This window comes from Populus alba, chromosome 13 (genome assembly GCF_005239225.2).
Source record: "Populus alba chromosome 13, ASM523922v2, whole genome shotgun sequence".
NCBI classification, from domain to species: Eukaryota; Viridiplantae; Streptophyta; class Magnoliopsida; order Malpighiales; family Salicaceae; genus Populus; species Populus alba.
The window spans coordinates 2039816-2058956 of NC_133296.1; the positions used below are offsets into that span (position 1 = coordinate 2039816).

Below are 19141 nucleotides of genomic sequence, written 5' to 3' on the forward strand. Positions count from 1 at the left end.
TTATTTTAGGCTAGAAGCTGGCTTATATGGCCCACACTCTCAAGCTCTTTTTTTAAGGCCTCATATTATTTATTTTCTCCGCTCATTTAAATTTTTCTTAAATAAAATCATTATTTTTTCTTTTTAATATATACTAGCAAGTCCTTTTTTGTTATATCTTTCGTGATTGTTTATTGTTTAATTTTTTTTATTTAAGTTTAATCAATATTAATTATGATATAATAAATAATATTATATTTAAGATATCATTTAATTAACAATCAATTTAATCGGCTCAAACATAAGAAACTTTTTTTAACATTTCTTAACACATATAATTTTAAAATTATTTTATTAAATGCACTCATCATCTTTTCTATTCATAATTAATACATTTGCCTTTTTTTTTTTTTTAAATTGACAAAAAAAGAAATACCGAGCTACAGTGGAGCGCAGACACGGGGGTAGTAAGAATCTAAATGGTTAGTATTTCTTTTAACAGAGGAAAAACTTATTGAGCCATGGAAGGCAGCAACTGTTGCAGGAGACGCAGAAATTAAGAATTCGAGCGATTGAATAAGCTTTGGTTGGTCAATAACAGTGAAAGGTAAAGAAGAAGATGAATGTGGAAGGCAAAGAGTATGTGCGATTTGCTTTTTCTAAAGGTATTTATCTAGTTATGCTCCTGCTCCCACCTAACCAAATGATGCAAGAGGTTCTGTATACTTGGATAAAGATTTGTTGCAACTGTACTACGTGAAAACCTTATCAAACATGTTTTATAAATCAAATGTACATGTTCAAACGGATATAGTCATAATTTCTTTTATCAAGAGATTCTATAAATCATATTCGATAACAGGGCCAGCCTGCTATGCTGGTTGAGGTCGATAAGACCTTCAAATTAAGCTCGATGGATGCTGTTTATCAAGTTTTGTTATTTTTCTGTGTTTAATTTTGGGTTTTTAGCTTTATTTTCCTATATGCTTTAGATTTAATGATACGGTTCAGTCCTGTGATACGACCCAAGTAAGGTCAGATTCGGATTTTGGTGTAAAAAGCGCAACAGTCCAGGTTTATGGCAATAGTCATAATTCTCAATCTGACCGTTGGATCGAGCTAATATTTTATGTGAACTCTCCAGACATCTCTTACTACCTTGGGTTAAACATTCAGGTCAATTGGAGTTCGGGAAGGAACCGCAATACTGGTCAATGGAGGCTGTATGAATTTTGTTATTTACTTCCATTTGACTTGTGGACTTCCTATTTGGTTATGATTCTTTTTCTACAAGGATGTGACAGCTTGTTTTGAGAATTTTCTAGTTCCACAAGAATCTTTAATGAGCTGCAATATAATCTACAAGTGTGGTAGTGATTCATTAATGTTTCGGAATCCTTTTCTTATAAGGATTTCTTATTCATCCTAGCTACACAAGGAAAGAAGGGCTGGTGATATTTAATGACATATTAGTTATTTTTATTATTTTCTTTCATGTTTGGGCTTAATTAAAACTTTATTTTGAGCTAAGGTCCAAGGCTTGTTTGGATCAGGTTATGGACTTTTCAGTTTAGGGTTTTGGGCCAGTTTTGAGTGGACCTCATATAAGTCCACATAAGGGGTCCATTAGGGTTAACTTTTGAAGAACTATTTAAACTCATGTAAACCAAAATTTCGGCAGCTTTGATGATTATTATTCTGAATTTTTCAGTTTTAACGTGTGAGAGTGATTCTTGTATTCTTTAGTTCTTGAACGAATTAAATCTGACTTATCAAAGATTAACTGACTTCGTGGTGCCATTCTACTCATTCCAATAGTGTTGGTGCCTTGGGGCAGGTTTCCATTATGTCACACTCCTATCAGAACTATTTCGGCTTTCTGGGATCAGATCTCAATCTTGATTGTGGGTTGCGTGACCACGTGATCACGAGATTCGTATCAGTTGGTATCAGAGCTAGGCTCCGAAACAAGGTCATATCTTTCTGTTATTATCTTTTTTTTTCTTTAGTTCCCTTAAGTTTTTCAGTGTTTGCGTCCATCTTCTTGTTCTTCGAGTCTGCGTCATCTAAGCAAAAAAAAAAAAGTTTATATTTCATTCGGTTACTATCTCTAATCATATCAGTTTATTAAAAAGAAAAAAAAAAGAAATCGAGAAAAGAGTGATTAGTTGAAATTTGAAGGATCATTCAATTTTTGCCGCAGAAACACAAATCTTGGTGAACCATAAGCAAACCACTTCAGAATCAATTTAAACTTCATCTTCAGTCTATTGGGGGTGAGATTGCATCAAATTAGTGAACCATAAGCAAACCACCTTAGAATCAATTGAAACTTCATATTATGTGTATTGGGGATGAGATAGCACCATATATTAAATTTGGGCTTATTTTGATATCAAATTCTGGAGGTTTTAATTGGAGGTTCAATTCTGCTGCAAATTGATCATACAAGGAGTTTGGGTTCCTAGAAATAAGAGAACGACCTATAAATTGAGTTTTGGTGTTTTCATAGTATTTTAATCATATATATTAAATTCAAGGTCATTTGGATATCAGTTTCTTTAGGTTTTTAAATTGGGTCTTGTTTTGTCGTAACGAGTTTGTTTGGTGTTATCTTTCAAAATTTGTTTTGTTTCTGTTGATTTCGTTCCTGCCATTATACTATCATCATATTTTGATATTTGGCTGTTGTTTGAGTCATTTTCATCACTTTCGTATTTGTTTGTTTTTTTTTTTTCGATAACATCTGATCCAAACAAAAGTCAGATTCGTAATCTCAAATCTAAATCAGTGTTCTTCCTGTTATTAACTATATTCTTTTCGTCGTCTTCTTGTTTTTTTTTCCCCTATCTGTGTCATGTATTCACTAAGGGAGAAGGAACATAGAAGGATTGTAGATCAATGATGCGAAAAACTAAGCCATGGTTTGGGGGTTCTAGAACGAGAAGTTGATAAGTGTAGAAGATTAGTCTATGATCTTCAAGCTTAATGGGAAAAAGAGGTACAACATCAAAAGGATGAAAGAAGAAGGAGAGTCACTGTGGTTATCATTCAAAAGTATGTACGCAAGTGGTTAGTATGGTGTGCTTATTTGAAATTCTTGTCAGTCACTACTTCTATACAGTGTTGTTGGAGAAAGGTGTTTGCAAAAAGAGAACTCCGAAGGCTTAAACAAGAGGCTACTGAAGTCACTATTAATCTTATTCAAGATTCGAGGGCGAATCTTCTTGAAGAGGGAGGGAATGATACAGTTCAACCCTGTGATACGACCCAAGTAAGGTCAGATTCGGATTTTGGTGTAAAAAACGCAACAATCCAGGTTTACGGCAAGACTCATAATTCTCAATCTGGCCGTTGGATCAGGCTAATATTTTATGTGAACTCTCCAGACATCTCTTACTACCTTGGGTTAAACATTCAGGTCAATTGGAGTTCGGGAAGGAACTGCAATACTGGTTAACAGAGGCTGTACGAATTTTGTTATTTACTTCCATTTGACTTGTGAACTTCCTATTTGGTTATGATTCTTTTCCTACAAGGATGTGGCAGCTTGTTTTGAGAATTTCCTAGTTCCACAAGGATCTTTAATGAGCTGCAATATAATCTACAAGTGTGGCAGTAATTCATTAATGTTTCGGAATCCTTTTCTTATAAGGATTCCTTATTCATCCTAGCTACACAAGGAAAGAAGGGCTGGTGGTATTTAATAACATATTAGTTATTTTTATTATTTTTTTTCATGTTTGAGCTTAATTAAAACATTGTTCTGAGCTAAGGTCGAAGGCTTGTTTGGATCAGGTTATGGGTTTTTCAGTTTAGGGTTTTGGGCCAGTTTTGAGTGGACCTCATATAAGTCTACATAAGGGGTCCATTAGGGTTAACTTTTAAAGAACTATTTAAATTCATGTAAGCCAAAATTTCGGCAACTTTGATGATTATTATTCTGAATTTTTCAGTTTTAACGTGTGAGAGTGATTCTTGCATTCTTCAGTTCTTGAACGAATTGAATTTGACTTATCGAAGATTAATTGGCTTCGTGGCGTCATTCTACTCATTCCAATAGTGTTGGTGCTTTGGGGCAGGTTTTCATTGTGTCACACTCCTATCAGATCTATTTCGACTTTCCGGGATCAAATCTTAATCTTGATTGTGGGTTGCGTGACCATATGATCATGAGGTTCACATCATTTAGTCTTCATTTTCTGCTTGGGGTCGGCTACAAGCTTATTTAAGCTATTCCAAGCTTTTTTTAGTTGCAGACATATGGAGAGGATAGTAACTGAGAAATGACAGGCGTATAGGGTTCTTGTTTCTGCACTTTTCCTTTTTCTTTTTGTTTTCTTGTTCTTTCTAATTAGGTTCGGCCGCGCCACCAAAGCTCAACGCAGTTAACTGCTCTGCACTTTAGCACTCTGCAACGACGTGAATTGTCCCTTCAGCAAGCAATAACCCAAAGTGATCGGGTTTTTTCCGGGTTATTTTTTTACAGAAGACTAACAATGCTTGAAGCTGAAAAGAGTAATTCGATAGTCTTTTGTTACATGTTTTCCAGCAAAGCAATGTTTATAGATGCAGAAGAAATAAGTGAGAAACACTTTAAATAGAACAGGAAATTGTACATTAATATATTGCAAATGCTTAGAGAGAAGCCTTATTGAAGTAGTGATATAGGAGACATCAAACACATATATAGGACAACTTGACTGCAACACCAGATAGGTATACTTGGTAAATGGAAGATAAAGTAAGTACTTGTAGAGTGGATAATAAGCCTGCGGCCCCAAGAAACTTGTGGAGTCATCTCAGGAAGCTGTAGAAGGCCTGACCAATTGCTCATAGACATAGTTAATCATTCTGGATTTGGATTTCACACTGCTGAGCCACTATATTTCCTTGCAGCCTCTCTGCTGTCAATGGTTGGTGTGTAACTGTCATCTCTTGCATATGGCCTGGATGAATAATTGAAGTTGCCATATCGCCTTGCAGCTTCCTTGCTGTCAATGGTTTTTGCATGGGTTGGTTCTCTATACCGGGATGGTGGAGAAGTAGAGAAAGAAGGTTTTGCAGCTTGTCTCAGTAATTCCACAGCTGCACTGATATCATTTGTTGCTCCAGAGAGGGTAGCATTGGGTGGTGCAGCCCATGTTGAATGACTTGGCCTTGCCCACCCACCACTGGTGTTCATGGTTGGTTCCATGTTGCTACCTTGTTTGCGGTAATAATCATCGTAGTTGTCATTTCGATGTGCATTAACGCCGGGCTTTAGCAAGTCTTTGTTGCTGAAACCACTGTGCTCATCGTAGCCATCAGTGTAGCCATCATAGCCTGTGGGTTTTGGGGTCGGGCGCCGGTATGAAGCATCCCAAGGGGCACGTTCCTTGGGTCGGCTAGCCTCAATTTGCACTTTGGTGATGAATTCCTCAACTTTTGGAGGGCGACCATCAACTGAAGCCAGACGGAACTTATTCTCAGCAACAGGATTTTCCTCTGACCAGCGAGGGACCATCTTGTGTTCATACTCCACAGGTGGATGAACATGCTGTTGATAATACGTCTCAGTTTTTGTAACATAGTGATCTGCATTTTGATCAGCACGGTAAGAGATAACAGGCCTTTTCCTCCCATTAGCATCAATGATGACTGGTCGGCACACATGATCAGGAACATAGCCTGTTTTGCTCCCATAATCATCAGAGCAGCCATAATCATCAGAGGTGGGTGGGTCGTAGCTGGAGTAGCCCCTATACGAGTAACCAAACCCGGCCATCACTCAGCTTTGTGTAGGAACTTCTTCCCTTAAAAGACTCTAAGCTCAAGCACTTGGATTCCTTTTCTTGCATATGAAAGGTGTTGGACCTTCTTCTTTTATAGAAAATCTGGGCTCTCCTGCTCAAATGAATGATGTAAGGTTCACCTGTACAATGAGTAAGAGGATCCTATGCTGTCTTTTTCTTTGCACTCGAGATTCCCTTAAAGTTCAATCCACCAAGAAACTTGCTGCAGAATCATATTCTAAGCATTTCATGAGAGTGAACTCCGATGCTTTCTCATGGGAAAAGTTGTTTTGATAGGAGGGCGCTCCTTGAGGACGAAGATTGCAGAATATATGGTGTCCCCAAACAAGAATAAAGGAGAAAGAAGAAGGATAAGAGAATCACTTTTGCTTTGCCTGCCTGTGAAATATATAGTTGTAAACCATTTTAATCAGCCACCAAGAAAGAGGAAAGAACAGACTTCTGGTGAGACAGGGACTTGGGAAGTCTAGATTCTACCGTAAAAATGGCAATATCCACAACTTGAACGAAATTGAAACTGAGGCACAGGAGCTACAGCTAGAAGCCTCAATGTTTTTCTTTACTAATTACTGACGGGACTGAACAAAGTGATGCAGGAGATTCTGGGGATCTCTAACGTATATTATATGGATTTGTTGCAAGTCTAACTGTGTCTTTTCTTTTTGGAATTGTAATATAGGTTCTTTTTGTCTAGAAATGTGTTTTGTTTTTGTTTTTTTAAAAGTTTATTTCCGACATCAAGACATCAAAATGACAAAAAAACACAAAAAATTCAGGGTTTTCTTTTCTTTTCAACATAGATTGGCCAAATACCAATGGTAGGTTATTTCCAGAAAAGTTTTTTAACAATATCATTCAAACTTTTATTTTTTTTGTGTGAGAAAAGCATCTCGTGAAGGATTCTCTCAAGCCCTTCACGTTTTATGCCTTCCGACTAGTTTTTCCTTCAGGCCGCATCACGGAAAGCTTCTCCAACTTTGGTTTTTCACCATGTTTTCTGGACACATGGAATAACACTGAACACGAGGATATTAAAAGTCTGAAGAATCGCATTCTGCTCATCCTGGACTGCGACCTCCATTACTCGCAGGACCATTGAAGTCCTGCTCTAGTTTCAATTCCAGACAAACTTGTCTTCTTAATTTTCTCCAACTTGTGCAGAATTCTGAATATCTACGCAGCAAGGAAAAGTAGGAGGTTCGTTCTTCGGCTCCGCTGAAAATTGCTATTCCCTCGTCGTTATTCTGGGAGTGTGGAAAAACGTGTTTTTCAAAAATTTTAATTTTTTTTTCTGAATTAATTTTTAAAAATTTGATGTTATGATATAAAAAATTAAATTTAAAAGTTAAAAAAATATTATTTTAAAATATTTCTAAACATATTCTTGTCAAAAGAGAATGCTAGCTTTCCAACTAATGTCTTCCTGACATGCACGTTTGCTTGTGAAAGCATAATGCAGGAACATTTGCTTTCGCAGTTGACAAGAGACATTTGGAATTGCGTTAAACGTTTCATACAAAAATATTTATTTTTATATTTTTAAATTATTTTGATGTAAGAATAATTTTTTTAAAAATAATAATATTTCCAAACAATTCAATATAGAACACTGTGTGTCTCCCTGCTTAGATTTTATGATGATTTCCGCATGCGCATGAAAGAACATAGTTTGTCTTTTCACGTGAAACAGAGAAAAACACGAAACCATTGTTAGCACCACCAACCAAAGAGTTTAAATGGGAACCTGCCATGGCTGATTCTGCGGGTAAGTTTAATTTGTCAAGAGTTGCAAATCATAAAGAATTGAATGGTCTTTCTTCAATATCATTTTAGGTGATGTTGTACCAGGTAACGAGAATCACAAGACAAGCGTTAAGAAAATGACCACCTCGTAGGTGCAGATTGTCCAATTTTGTCTCTAAAATCTCCAGATTGTCACAGTATCATCATTTTTTCATCAGCTACTGTCAGTAGTCTGAATGCCACCAAGATCACATAAACATAATCTGGATAGTTAGAAATGAAAATTTGTCATTGCTCACCCTTTATGTCATTGATTCCATCCATAAAACTGGTACGGACAGTGATGCAAAGTTTCATAGAATGTAACGGGATGTAGTGTATCTGCAACGAGAGAGAATCGATTGACATTTTTTATATTACATTAGAGTCTACTAAATCTGCACAAAAAATGTCTGAGACTGCAATACTGAGCACACTAACAACTAAATCTTGCTCTATCCCCCCACCCTTTTTATTTCCTTCTGCTATTTGTCAACTATCAGAACCTGGAAAAGAGCACCATATGCTTCACACTTGGAATTGTTTCTATACATCAATCAGCTTAAAGCATCAATGGCGGTAACGATTTCAAGTCCGCCAAGTGCCCTGTCTTTATATTTTCTAAGGGTCAAATGCTGGAACTTCAGGCAAAGGAGAGTAGAATGCACGATATATTGTTCTATCAATGATACTCCTATAGGGATCCTCTTCTCGCTTCTTCAACAAGTAGGCGATACTGTTTTGGACTTCAGATTTTACATGCAAGTACATCTGGTTTGCATTTTCTTTGTCCTCCAGCATCTCTTTCATTCCCTCTGTTTTTACGGGCTTCCCAAACAGAAAATAAAAGCGGCCAGGTATCTTAGGTAAAAGCCCAGGGATGAATAAATCTGTACTGGCTACCTCCCCTTTGCTTTCGTCCCTGTGATCAGATTCAGATCATAGTCAACGCCAAAGCAATGAAAAACCAGCAGCACCTTAGGCTACTTTCAATTACAAGGGAGTAACTGTCATTGCATGATTTACAAGGAAAATGTTAATCACCTCACTCTAGAACTTTTGCTCTTAAGGTCTCTGACGAAGTCATTAAGTAACGGGATTTTCATCAAGTCATGGTAATCTAGAGCCAACTGCAACACAGAAAAAGGAAATCTTTTCATGATGACCATATATTTCAAAGCCAAGTCTGGAAAAGAAAGAAAATAAAGATGGCTAAAACCAGTTATTTATTCCTTCCCCAACAAGAATTTGAATATAGAAAGATGCGTATATTGAAAGATTTTGCAATGTGATGTACTGAACTGATAAAAATGTTTCAACCATCAAAAGAAGGCTCGTGGACTATATATATAAGAAACTGACGTAAATAAAATCCAAAGCTTACTTCTGCGATATCATCTTCTCCTACAGTTCCAAATGGTACAATTGTGGCCCCAAACCTTGCTGCCATTCTCACAAATTCAGGTTGATCAGGCCAAATTAACTTGTATGCTTCACCCTGCAAATTAAAGAAGCATGAGACTAAAGATGTCGCAAACATTTGGGAAAATATAACGTAATAGTTAAAAAGACCAAATAAGGCATTGTGTTTTGATGCGTGTGATGTCTTCGCACAGGAGGAAGGTTCAGAGTTGTCCAATTTCACAGTATTCCAGAGAAAAGTATGGAGGTGACTTAGCTAGTGCCTTTGAAGGTGGTCAGAGGTCTAGGCAGTGCTGACCAGGTGGAAGCCAATGTGATTTGGGCAAAGAGTACTTACACATTTAGACTGCAAATATTTTAGATGGTTCCCAAAACTGACACTACATCTTCATGTTATCACTTGTTTTAAAAATTGAAATGAAGAAGATATTCACCATACAAAATTACGAAACTTCTAGAATGTATGATTTTTAGATTTTAAAAAGAACTTGTTGAAATGAAAACAAGGAACTCAACAGCTGGCATACCTTGTAATGCAGAGCCTCTCGTTGACCTCCAGGATAAAGAAGCACATGTGATTTTGTTGAAAGCAATTTGAAAAGATTGCTTGCCGTGACAGGTACTGCACCCATTACTTTCATCCAGTCAGATATAGAAAATTCAGTAGATGAACCCTCCATAATCTCTGAAAATAGGTCAGGGTGCGCTATGCCACGAACCATAATATTCTTCTCTCTCAAGAATTCTTCTACAAGAGAGTAAATTTCAAGTCCCATCAGCATGTGGTAGCCAATAAATATGACAGGACCTTCATCTGGAACTCCAGCAAGACCTTTCACTATCTTGCCATCATCCAGAGTGGAGAACACAGCTGAGCAAGTAGCTAAGCGGAGCAACCTGGAAATCACATGATTCTAATACGATCAGCTTGAGCCACACCTAGACAAACTTTTAGGACATGAGATGCAACATAAAAAAAGTTGTTCATGTTGGTCCGCAGGGAAGCCCAAACTGTGAGAACTAAGTCTAGGATTTAGACCAAGCTCCTTTCCAGTCAGCATAATTCATATAATTCATAAATCAAGCAACATCTGTGGTATATTTTCTAACAACTTTAGGGTTGTTGTCTGCTTCAATATAATTTTCTTAGGGATCTACTCATGAAGAGAGGACATTGTTTGTATGGTTGAGGGAACTACGAGAGAATTTTATTATCATTTTTTTCCGCTTAAACTTAATGTGAAATAACAGAATAAAGCAGCAATTTATCAACAATAACAGCTTTGTGCTAGTATGCATCAATGTTTAATGGAATTTCTAATCGAGAAGATTAAGAAGAAAGAGAGAGGAGAGAATGCCAATATCAAACAGACACACCAGGCTTACACCCGGGATGGGAGGGGTTATTGATGGCGGGGTTGTTTCTCTTGTTGTGTAACCCTACCAGCAGAAGAGAAGAGGAAAGGGAAAGAAGATGAAGAAATGGAGAGTGAACAGTGATGCCCATACAAAGTAGGGGTGAGTAAAAAAACCGAAAAACTGATTAAACCGAGAAAACCGAAAAAAAAATAACTAAAAAAACTGAACCGTGAAAAAAAATTACATATAACAAATTGCTTAGCTGACTTACCCAGTGACTTCACCAAATGCACATTTGAATTCAGACATGCTTGGTGGCAGAAAGTCAGAGACTAAATCAAGCCTCCTTGAGCGACGGTATTTGCAAGTACCTTTGATAATTGTAAGCAAATTAAGACCATCTTCCTGCAAATGCAATGAAAAGAAGAAGTCATGTTTGTCTTCCAAAAATGAATTAGCGTTAAGGAAATAAAGCTTCACTGCACAGAGCATCAAAACATACAATTTATGGACGCAATAAATGTTTATTTTGGTGGGTTACTAAGTTTCTAAACACTGGTTTCACAAGATTGACCTCTTTTCGGAAAACCAAGGTCGAGGAGTTACAGGAAATGATGGTATGTGCTTTCACTCCAAGAACTACCTCATCAATGGAATCATTGAATCTAGCATACATGATAGACGGTAAACATAACACAAAGTAGGGTCATTTAAAATGATGATACAAATCCTCAAACCAATAATGAACCGGTCAATTAATATGATGATACATGAACGTGTTTTATTTACAATTAGAAAGTCGTTCAAAATTTTTTGTGATCAGAAGCCTGTTGATTTGAAAGAGCCATTTAAGATACAGACTTACCTACACAGTTACCCTACTTATTTTAGATACAAGGATACGCCACTTTTTTTCACTTACCATTAGCATGGAATGCCCATTGTCCTTGAAGTAACGAACTTTGCAGTTCTTTAATGAACTTTTAAGACGGCGAGCTTCATCTTTACTAGGAAGCAAGTTATCATTTCCACTGCAATACAAATACAGCACTATCTTCAACATCCATCAATATTAACCAATTTGAGAGTAAGTCACATATGGAATCTCAAAAGAAATCAGTCATTGAGAAGAAAAACTTGACCAAAGAAATGCTCCTTTCCTACAAGACATAAAAACATCATCCAAACACAAATATTTGGATAGTTTATTGCAAATCATAGATGTGTTACAGTTATTAATATCACATAGCAAATCACAGCATATTCAAAGGCATCATGGGTTTACAGGTAACTAGGCAAATAATTTGTTGAGCATTCAAAGGCATCACGGGGTCTAGAGGTAACTAGGGCACATAAATGTGCAGAGTGCAGAACCTGCAGGATTCCACTAACGCATGGGAAAGGGCAACTTTGTTCATATATGTTAAGGCCCCTCGTATAGATGTTTATGAAGCATAGTATCCACTAGTTATGGGCTTCAGAGAGAGAACTACAACAAGGAAAATAAATGCGGCATGCTTGATTCTCTTTCATATGCCAGGCTCTATATATTTACAAAAGCTGCAGAAAATTTTATTCGGAGACTCTATGCTTTCTATAGGTCAAGCAAGGCTCAACTTACTATTTTCCCTCTTGAAATAGAAATAAAAACAAAAAAAATATGTAACATAGCACAGTAATTACAGATGTAGCATTATCAGTGATAATCTTGATGCAGTAACAATTAGCAGAGATGTTCAAGGACCATTCAGATAACATAAGATATACAATGAAAAGAGAGGCAACAACTTATGAACAGAAATTGTGTAAAGGAATCGCATTAACTGTAGTGAGAATAAAAACCTGGCAAGTACTAGCACTTCAGCTTTTACAGCATGAAGACGGGAATTAGCATAAGCAGCAGCAGATTTAAGCAGTTTCAATCTCCAAATAAGAGTCTCCTTTGGAATGATATCAGACAAAACCTGGAATGAACATAACAAACAATACTAGAAGTTAAAATAAATCTAAAGAAAGGATTGGCCAGAAAACAAACCAGAGGCACATGAGGAGAATCTCACAGCATGTATTGTTGGTGTGTGCGTGTGTATCTATGTTAGCATCATGATACTATAATTAACTTGGATCACCAAAGCAAGCATGGTGAATCATTGAAAACTGGTGGGAATACTTGAGAATAATTAGCACGTGATTGCCACATGCTGAGTAAATCGTGATAAGTAGAGTTATGATCAAAGTGAGAGGACAAAGCATATTGCAGCTACCTAATATCTTCCAGAAAGATGGAGGGGATACTAGGACATGGTGAATTAGACACCCACAGATAACCATTGCACAAACTAAAATTTGTATATTAGAGAGGACTGGCATGATTTGACATTAGTTAATATATGTAAGTCGAAGATATTACACAATCTTCTTTGGATATCAAAATAATAGGTTAGATCTAGAGCATTTTTTTAGTGTTTTAATAATCATTCCTATCCAAGTAAATGAATCAAACCAATAAATTTCACAAAGAACTTTCCTTTAATAATGAAAAAAAATGATATATTTACCTAATCATACAATAGCTTCAAATGATAATATGAAATTTCATCTATTAATGCATTCCTATCCAAGTAAATGAATCAAACCAATAAATTTCACAAAGAACTTTCCCTTAATAATGAAAAAAATGACATATTTACCTAATCATACAATAACTTCAAATGATAATATGAAATTTCATCTATTAATGCATTTATCCCCTTAAAGACAGTGTCCTGTTTCTTACTCAGATATTACTTCAACAACTGACACTTTTACATGATTAATAATATTACCAAAATGCAGATCATTATTTCAGTCAACCAGTTCTGACAATTAAGCAGTTCAACATTTCACACAACCCAACAGAAAGTTCGTTTGACTGTCATTTTGTTCCTTATCATAATCTTATAAATTGGCCCTAACAAGCTTTCATAAACACTACCATCTTGCCCACTATTACCATGAGCATAACTTCTATCCAGACTACTGATCTTGGTTAGGGACTAGGGAGGAAAATATTATCATATGACCTTAAATACTGAATAAGTGTATTTTTCTATTCTATATCACACAATAAAATACAAGAAAGTCTACTGCTTTATATTTATAGTGTTTCTTAATTTAGCTATTCATAACAGTAACTTACTGGGAGGAAGGGTGCAAATAAGACAAGACAAGACAAAACACAAGGGAAAAAAGTGCAAAAGCTAAGCAGTGTTCATGTTTCTTACAGAAACAGAAGGTAGCAAAGCAGTAAGATTGTGATACAATTGTTGAAATTGTAGTCTAGGAGGAAGCTTGTATTCGATATTGGCCATTGCCATCTTTAATGGATTACCTGAAGTCACAAAAAAGAACAATCAAACAACAAGATAAAGAAATGATTCCATGACAAACAAACAAGGGAAAAAAAAGAAGCAAAAAGTAACAGTAAAAAAGCTACAGAATTTGTACCGGTAACAAAGCCAACAAGATAGGGAAATACATCGTCTAATTCATCAGGCAAGGCCTCCAAAAGAGGGAGTAAAGGAAGCTGTGACCTGCTAAATGATGTAGCTGAAATAAAATGCTAGGGACGTCAGACTACCTCTTAGGTTATCATCCAAAGATCTTGAATCAGAAAGTTATTAGCAGTATGTAGAGAACAAAATACTGCAAACTCACCTGGGTTAACTAGTATAAGTACGAGGTCAATTATAGGATTACGGGCAGCAACAGCAAGTGCTAAACATGCTCCAAAGGACTCCCCCACTAGATAAATGGGCTTATTTGGAGATGAAGCATGCTCAAGCCTCACAGTTTCCTCAACAATTTTCACCAGCCCTGCAGGCAATACATCATGGTGAGTTAGTGATAGGTAACAAGCTTAATTTAAGAGAAAAGGAAACACAGTTGCCATGTCCCAACACCAAAAAAGAAGAAGAAGAAGCATGAGGATCACATCTGCAAGCAAACATGCACATTGCCAAGGGACTTGAAGAACCATACAGGACCATTGCAAATGAATATTTCCAGAAATATATTCATACATAGTAACTTAGCAGATAAAAGATAATGGATATGAGCTTCATAGCTCTAGTATTAGAACTCTTAATTAGAAAAAAGTCAGCCATTCATTCTGGTACTAAGAATCCATGCAAAAGAGTGAAGAAGCCAAGATAGCAAAGATCTGACTAGCAAACCTATCTTCTCAAACCTCCGTTGGTGTAACCATTCTCCAATGGAAATAAGATACTCACCATAGAGGTTTCTAAGAAGTGTACCGAAGATCCATAGAAATATTTCTGCAATAGCTTTTTTTCTCAATAATCACGATTAATCAGTGTTTTTCATATCTAGAGTATTAAACCGAATAAACTTAATCCAATGAACTACCCGGTGCTTTTATTAATAGGATTGAAGGCAGAATATTTTTTAAAATATTTTAATTAGAATAGGTGTAAGTGTTACCTGAATCATAGAAAATAAGCATTTGGAAATTAGAGACACACAAGCAGTAAATACAGCAATCCTTGCATTATCAAAAGGTAAAAATACACGTGTTTAAGTAATGTATAAAACAAACCTTGTTTTAAAAATTAGTTGTCAATCTATTTTCACATGGGTTGTCATGTTATCATAAGAAATCTCAACTCAAAACGTTTGCTAAATTATCAATGCAAATGAATTGCTATATAATAATTAAAAAAAAAGGAATACCGATGAATTTAGAGGCCTTGAAGACCATACCTTCAAATGTTGTTCGATCATACACTGGAATATGAAGGCATCGAACTTCAAATGCCCTGCAATTTTCCAAAAATCAAATGTAAAACCATTTATTTAACCGCACTGAAAATGACAGAACAAATAAGAATCCCCAAGAATTCAATTACGCGGGATAGAATAATGAAATTGAAAGATTAAGATCCATAACAATTCTTTAAAAGTTGAATCCCTTTGTTATAAATAACGAGTGCAGAAAATCATAAGTAGTTCAAGCAGCTTTGACAAGCAGAAACTATACCATCTTAATGTGAACTGTCAACTGGTAAATTATTCTGGAAACAGGAAAGAATGTTTTGAAAACTATGAATTCAGAGAAAACCCAAATTTTCCAGTAAGGTATGCACATATTTCAAGTTCATTCTTCAATACTTGTAATGGAGGTAGAAATAAAAGAACTTACTTCCCAAGAGCTTTATGGTGCAAGGCAAGTCCCAAGCCAACACCATCAAGCCCTGCAAAAAAACAAAAAACAAAAAATACCAGAAAACAATTCATCATTCTGTAATCTCCTAACCTTAACACATATAATTTTATAGCAATGAAATAGTAAATCAAACATTTACAGAACGAAATAACTTTGAGGAAGCTAGAAACTCATCAACTAGAAAGTCGGTCCATCTGTCAAGAGTGTTCCTTTTTTTGGCAATACTTCAATTTGAACTTGAGAGTTCATCTCAACAGGCAAAAAATTACCAGGTAAAAACAGAAGAACTGGTGAATCTTTTAAAGGTTTCCCACACTCAGCAGGGCAAAACCACCGAGGTGGCCCACCATCAGGCTTAATAATCTCCTTGGCTCCTTCAAGATAATCCTTCACAGTCTTGGTCCCATGGCCATCATCCCACAATAATTCCAAATCTTTGAAAACAGCATCTTTCACCCACTTTTTGTCAATTCTAGGCTTTAACCTTCCATTTTTTCCTCCATCAATCAAAGTGCCATTCTTCACTTTCTCCCCACTGCCTCCGTCAATCAGAGCCCCATTCTTCTCTTTCGTTCCAACAAAAGAAGTTCCATTTACCACAATCTCATCGGATGACAATACTGTCGAATCACCACCACCTAAACTCTGAGCCCTCACCCCAAACCGAGGCTTATTTCCCGAATTTAATGCAACATAAGGTGAAATATTGCAAGTAAAAATCGATGCCATGTTTTGACATGCAACGGAAGGCAGTTTAGACACTAGTAGTCCCCTCAAAAACAGATTAGAACTGTGTGCTGTCTTGGGACCCTTTTCAAGTACTCGCAAGAAAAACTTAAAAAGAGCAAAAACTTGATCTGTAACTCCAAAACAAGCACACCCTCTTACAAATAATTCAAAATACCAGTTCAAGATTTCACCAAATGAGAACCCTTGAGACCTTTCTCAATTGCCAAGCCGCAACTGAGAAGCCCGGGAGCCTTAAATCTAGCACTGCACTAAAAACCAGCTGCAATATTAAATTAAATAATCCCCAAAAACATTCTAACTGAAACAATCACACGCTTCTTGAGAGTAATTTTAGAGCCTTATTCAAGGTTCACTGACTTCAACTACCAGGCAGCAATAGAAGAGAAGCTGGAAAACTCTTCGAAGCAAACCCAGAAAATCAAGTTGAGGTGTATAGTAGCTTGTACACCATGCCCCTTATTGAATTCTTTGTATTATCATATGGCAATAAATCACCAGCGAAAAGCAAACGTGGGGCTAGGAAAGACAACACTTAGGCCTTGTTTGTTTCCAGGAATTCACTTTCCTGGAAACCATTTTCCTCACTTTCCCATGTTTGGCAATACATGGAAAGTGAGTCAAAGGAAATGTAATTCCAGTCAAAGGAAAATGTTAAGTTTAACATAAGGAAAGTGTTTTCCGTTTTTAATTCTCGGAAAACACTTTCCTGACGTGGGCCAATGCTGCGTTGTCATGTTTTTACGTAACTGTTCATGTTAATTGCACTGTTCATTGAACAGTGCAATTAACATGAACAGTGTATTGCATACACTGTTCACTAAAAAATAGTGAACAATGCAGTTTTAGTGCACTGTTCACTTGCCTGCGGGACTTTTTTTTTTTTTTTTTTTAACATTAAAAAAAAAATAGTTTAGAGTGAATTTTATACCTTAATATTTTATCTAATTTTATTACATGCTAAAAATATTATTAAAACTATAGTTTTTGTCGGATGTATTTCGTACGTAATGAAATTATAAATGGTTTCATAGAATAGTAAAAAATATTTCACAAGCTTATTTCTTTATAATATGATATGATATATATAGTTATATTTTATAAAATAAGCTATGTATGAATATAGAATATAATAAAAAAAAAATTCATCATTATACATTTTAGATTTTTTTTTTTATTGTAAGTGATTAAATATTTTATATATATTAGATAAATTTGAAAAAAAAATTAATTTATTAATAAATTATTTTCCAATTCATTTTCCATAACACAACCAAACACTGGAAAGTGTTTTCCATAACACTACCAAACATCAGAAAATACTTTCCCGGAATTCACTTTCCAGGAATTCACTTTCCCCGGAATTCATTTTCCAAAAGGAATTCACTTTCCTGCAAACAAACGGGCCTTAATAATAGAAAATGACAACAATGTTGTCTTCTCTTGTTTGTACTTGTCCATGTTGTGGTGTCTGGCTTGGCACACTGCTCGTGAGCTGTGACTTCTAGATAAGTCAAGAATCTCAACTGTCACTGCCCGGAGTTGAAGAGTCGTCATGATCATTTGACATTTTTGTAAAGTAAGACCGCAGTCTACTGTATTGTATTGAGTGTGTATTAAAATAAATATAGTTTATTTTACTTTTATTTCTTCCTAGTATTTGATTGTATTTTAAACTCTAGATTTTCTTTTCATTTTATTAGAGTTGATTTTAACAATTTTTTTATATGCATATAATCTGTGTCAAAAATACTAATTTCTTTAAATGTATCGAACTGATATGAAAACATATAGCTTTAAAATCATTTAAAAAAAAATAGTATTGATATATGTATAAAATAATCCAAAAAAAATATCTTGAATTACTTAATAAAAAAAACCATCCATGTTATTTGTTGTATGAACTAGTATGAAGTATATATTATTTGATATATAAATTATTATTATTTCTCGGATAGAATATCAAATTGTTTTTAAGCTGTATAGTGATTGGATAACTTAGCTTTCACTCATTTTTAAATCTCATTATGCTATTGACGATGAATGCAATTATTAATTATGAGGGGTGTAATTTAATTGGTCAAATTTTAGATTTGTTTTTTAGAAATTATCAGTTCGAGTTTTATAAATCTTAGCGTCATTGAAAGTTTACATGATCGTTAACTTCAGGGCCCATAAAATTAATCGAAATACACGTAAACTAGCCTGATAATAATATAAAAAAATATCAATTATTTAAAATATATTTTATTTCACGTTAGAGTCACATGATTTGACTAGCAAATTGATTTTAAATTTTATTAAAAAATGGGAAATCATTAGGCATGTTAATTTTATATATATAGCATAGATTTTCATCCATCCAGTCCAATTATTTAACTTAGCAATGCCTCGGACTTTAATAATTCTTGATATTCCAAGTTGGTTGCTAGTTGAATATTACTCATAAGCAAACACATTTTTTAATATTTATTACTCTATGGGCAATGTCAGAATAAAAAAATATTATGTAATATTCACTTGTCTATATAAAAACATGAATTTTATAAATTTTCTTATTAACTACGATCCCATTAAATATACTTAATATTAAAAAGTATTATACACTTATATAACACAGGCGCGTATATTATGCGTGTTTTCTATATTCACAATACATTTTTTTAAATAAATGTTTTATTTAATACAGGAGGATTATAAGAATTTATTATTTAATCTATAAACTTTGGATAAAAAAATTAGAGTAGCTGTTAAAGAAGTTCTAGTAGACGGTAGGCGGGGTAATTATTTGTTTTTATATTTTAAAAGTATTTTTAAAAAAGTTTAATTTTTT

The 19141-nt window shown here is 35.1% G+C and overlaps 2 protein-coding genes across 2 annotated transcripts; both read right to left on the reverse strand.

Annotated features, from left to right (window-relative positions):
- Positions 1-4562: 4562 nt before the first annotated feature.
- LOC118053274 (uncharacterized) lies at positions 4563-5835 on the reverse strand. The gene has a single exon (XM_035064492.2). It carries the CDS (start codon positions 5744-5746, stop codon positions 4847-4849), a length of 900 nt encoding a protein of 299 aa, XP_034920383.1. The 5' UTR covers positions 5747-5835; the 3' UTR covers positions 4563-4846.
- A 2060-nt stretch (positions 5836-7895) lies between these two features.
- LOC118053272 (phytyl ester synthase 1, chloroplastic-like) lies at positions 7896-17826 on the reverse strand. The gene is made up of 14 exons (XM_035064491.2): positions 17716-17826; positions 15831-16842; positions 15538-15589; positions 15099-15154; positions 14034-14192; positions 13824-13925; positions 13601-13707; positions 12180-12301; positions 11260-11368; positions 10609-10742; positions 9506-9875; positions 8941-9054; positions 8601-8686; positions 7896-8478 (listed from the first exon to the last, which is right to left on the reverse strand). Exons 2-14 carry the CDS (start codon positions 16288-16290, stop codon positions 8178-8180), a joined length of 2172 nt encoding a protein of 723 aa, XP_034920382.1. The 5' UTR covers positions 16291-16842; positions 17716-17826; the 3' UTR covers positions 7896-8177.
- Positions 17827-19141: the final 1315 nt, after the last annotated feature.

Excerpts from the sequence above, each read along its gene's own strand:
- LOC118053274 (XM_035064492.2), bottom strand. The coding sequence starts at position 5,746 with ATGGCCGGGTTTGGTTACTCGTATAGGGGCTACTCCAGCTACGACCCA.
- LOC118053272 (XM_035064491.2), bottom strand. The coding sequence starts at position 16,290 with ATGGCATCGATTTTTACTTGCAATATTTCACCTTATGTTGCATTAAAT. Across the intron at positions 9,876-10,608 it reads GCATTTGGTGAAGTCACTGG|GTTGCTCCGCTTAGCTACTT; the intron begins GTAAGTCAGCTA and ends TGTGATTTCCAG. Across the intron at positions 8,479-8,600 it reads AGCAAAAGTTCTAGAGTGAG|GGACGAAAGCAAAGGGGAGG; the intron begins GTGATTAACATT and ends ATCTGATCACAG.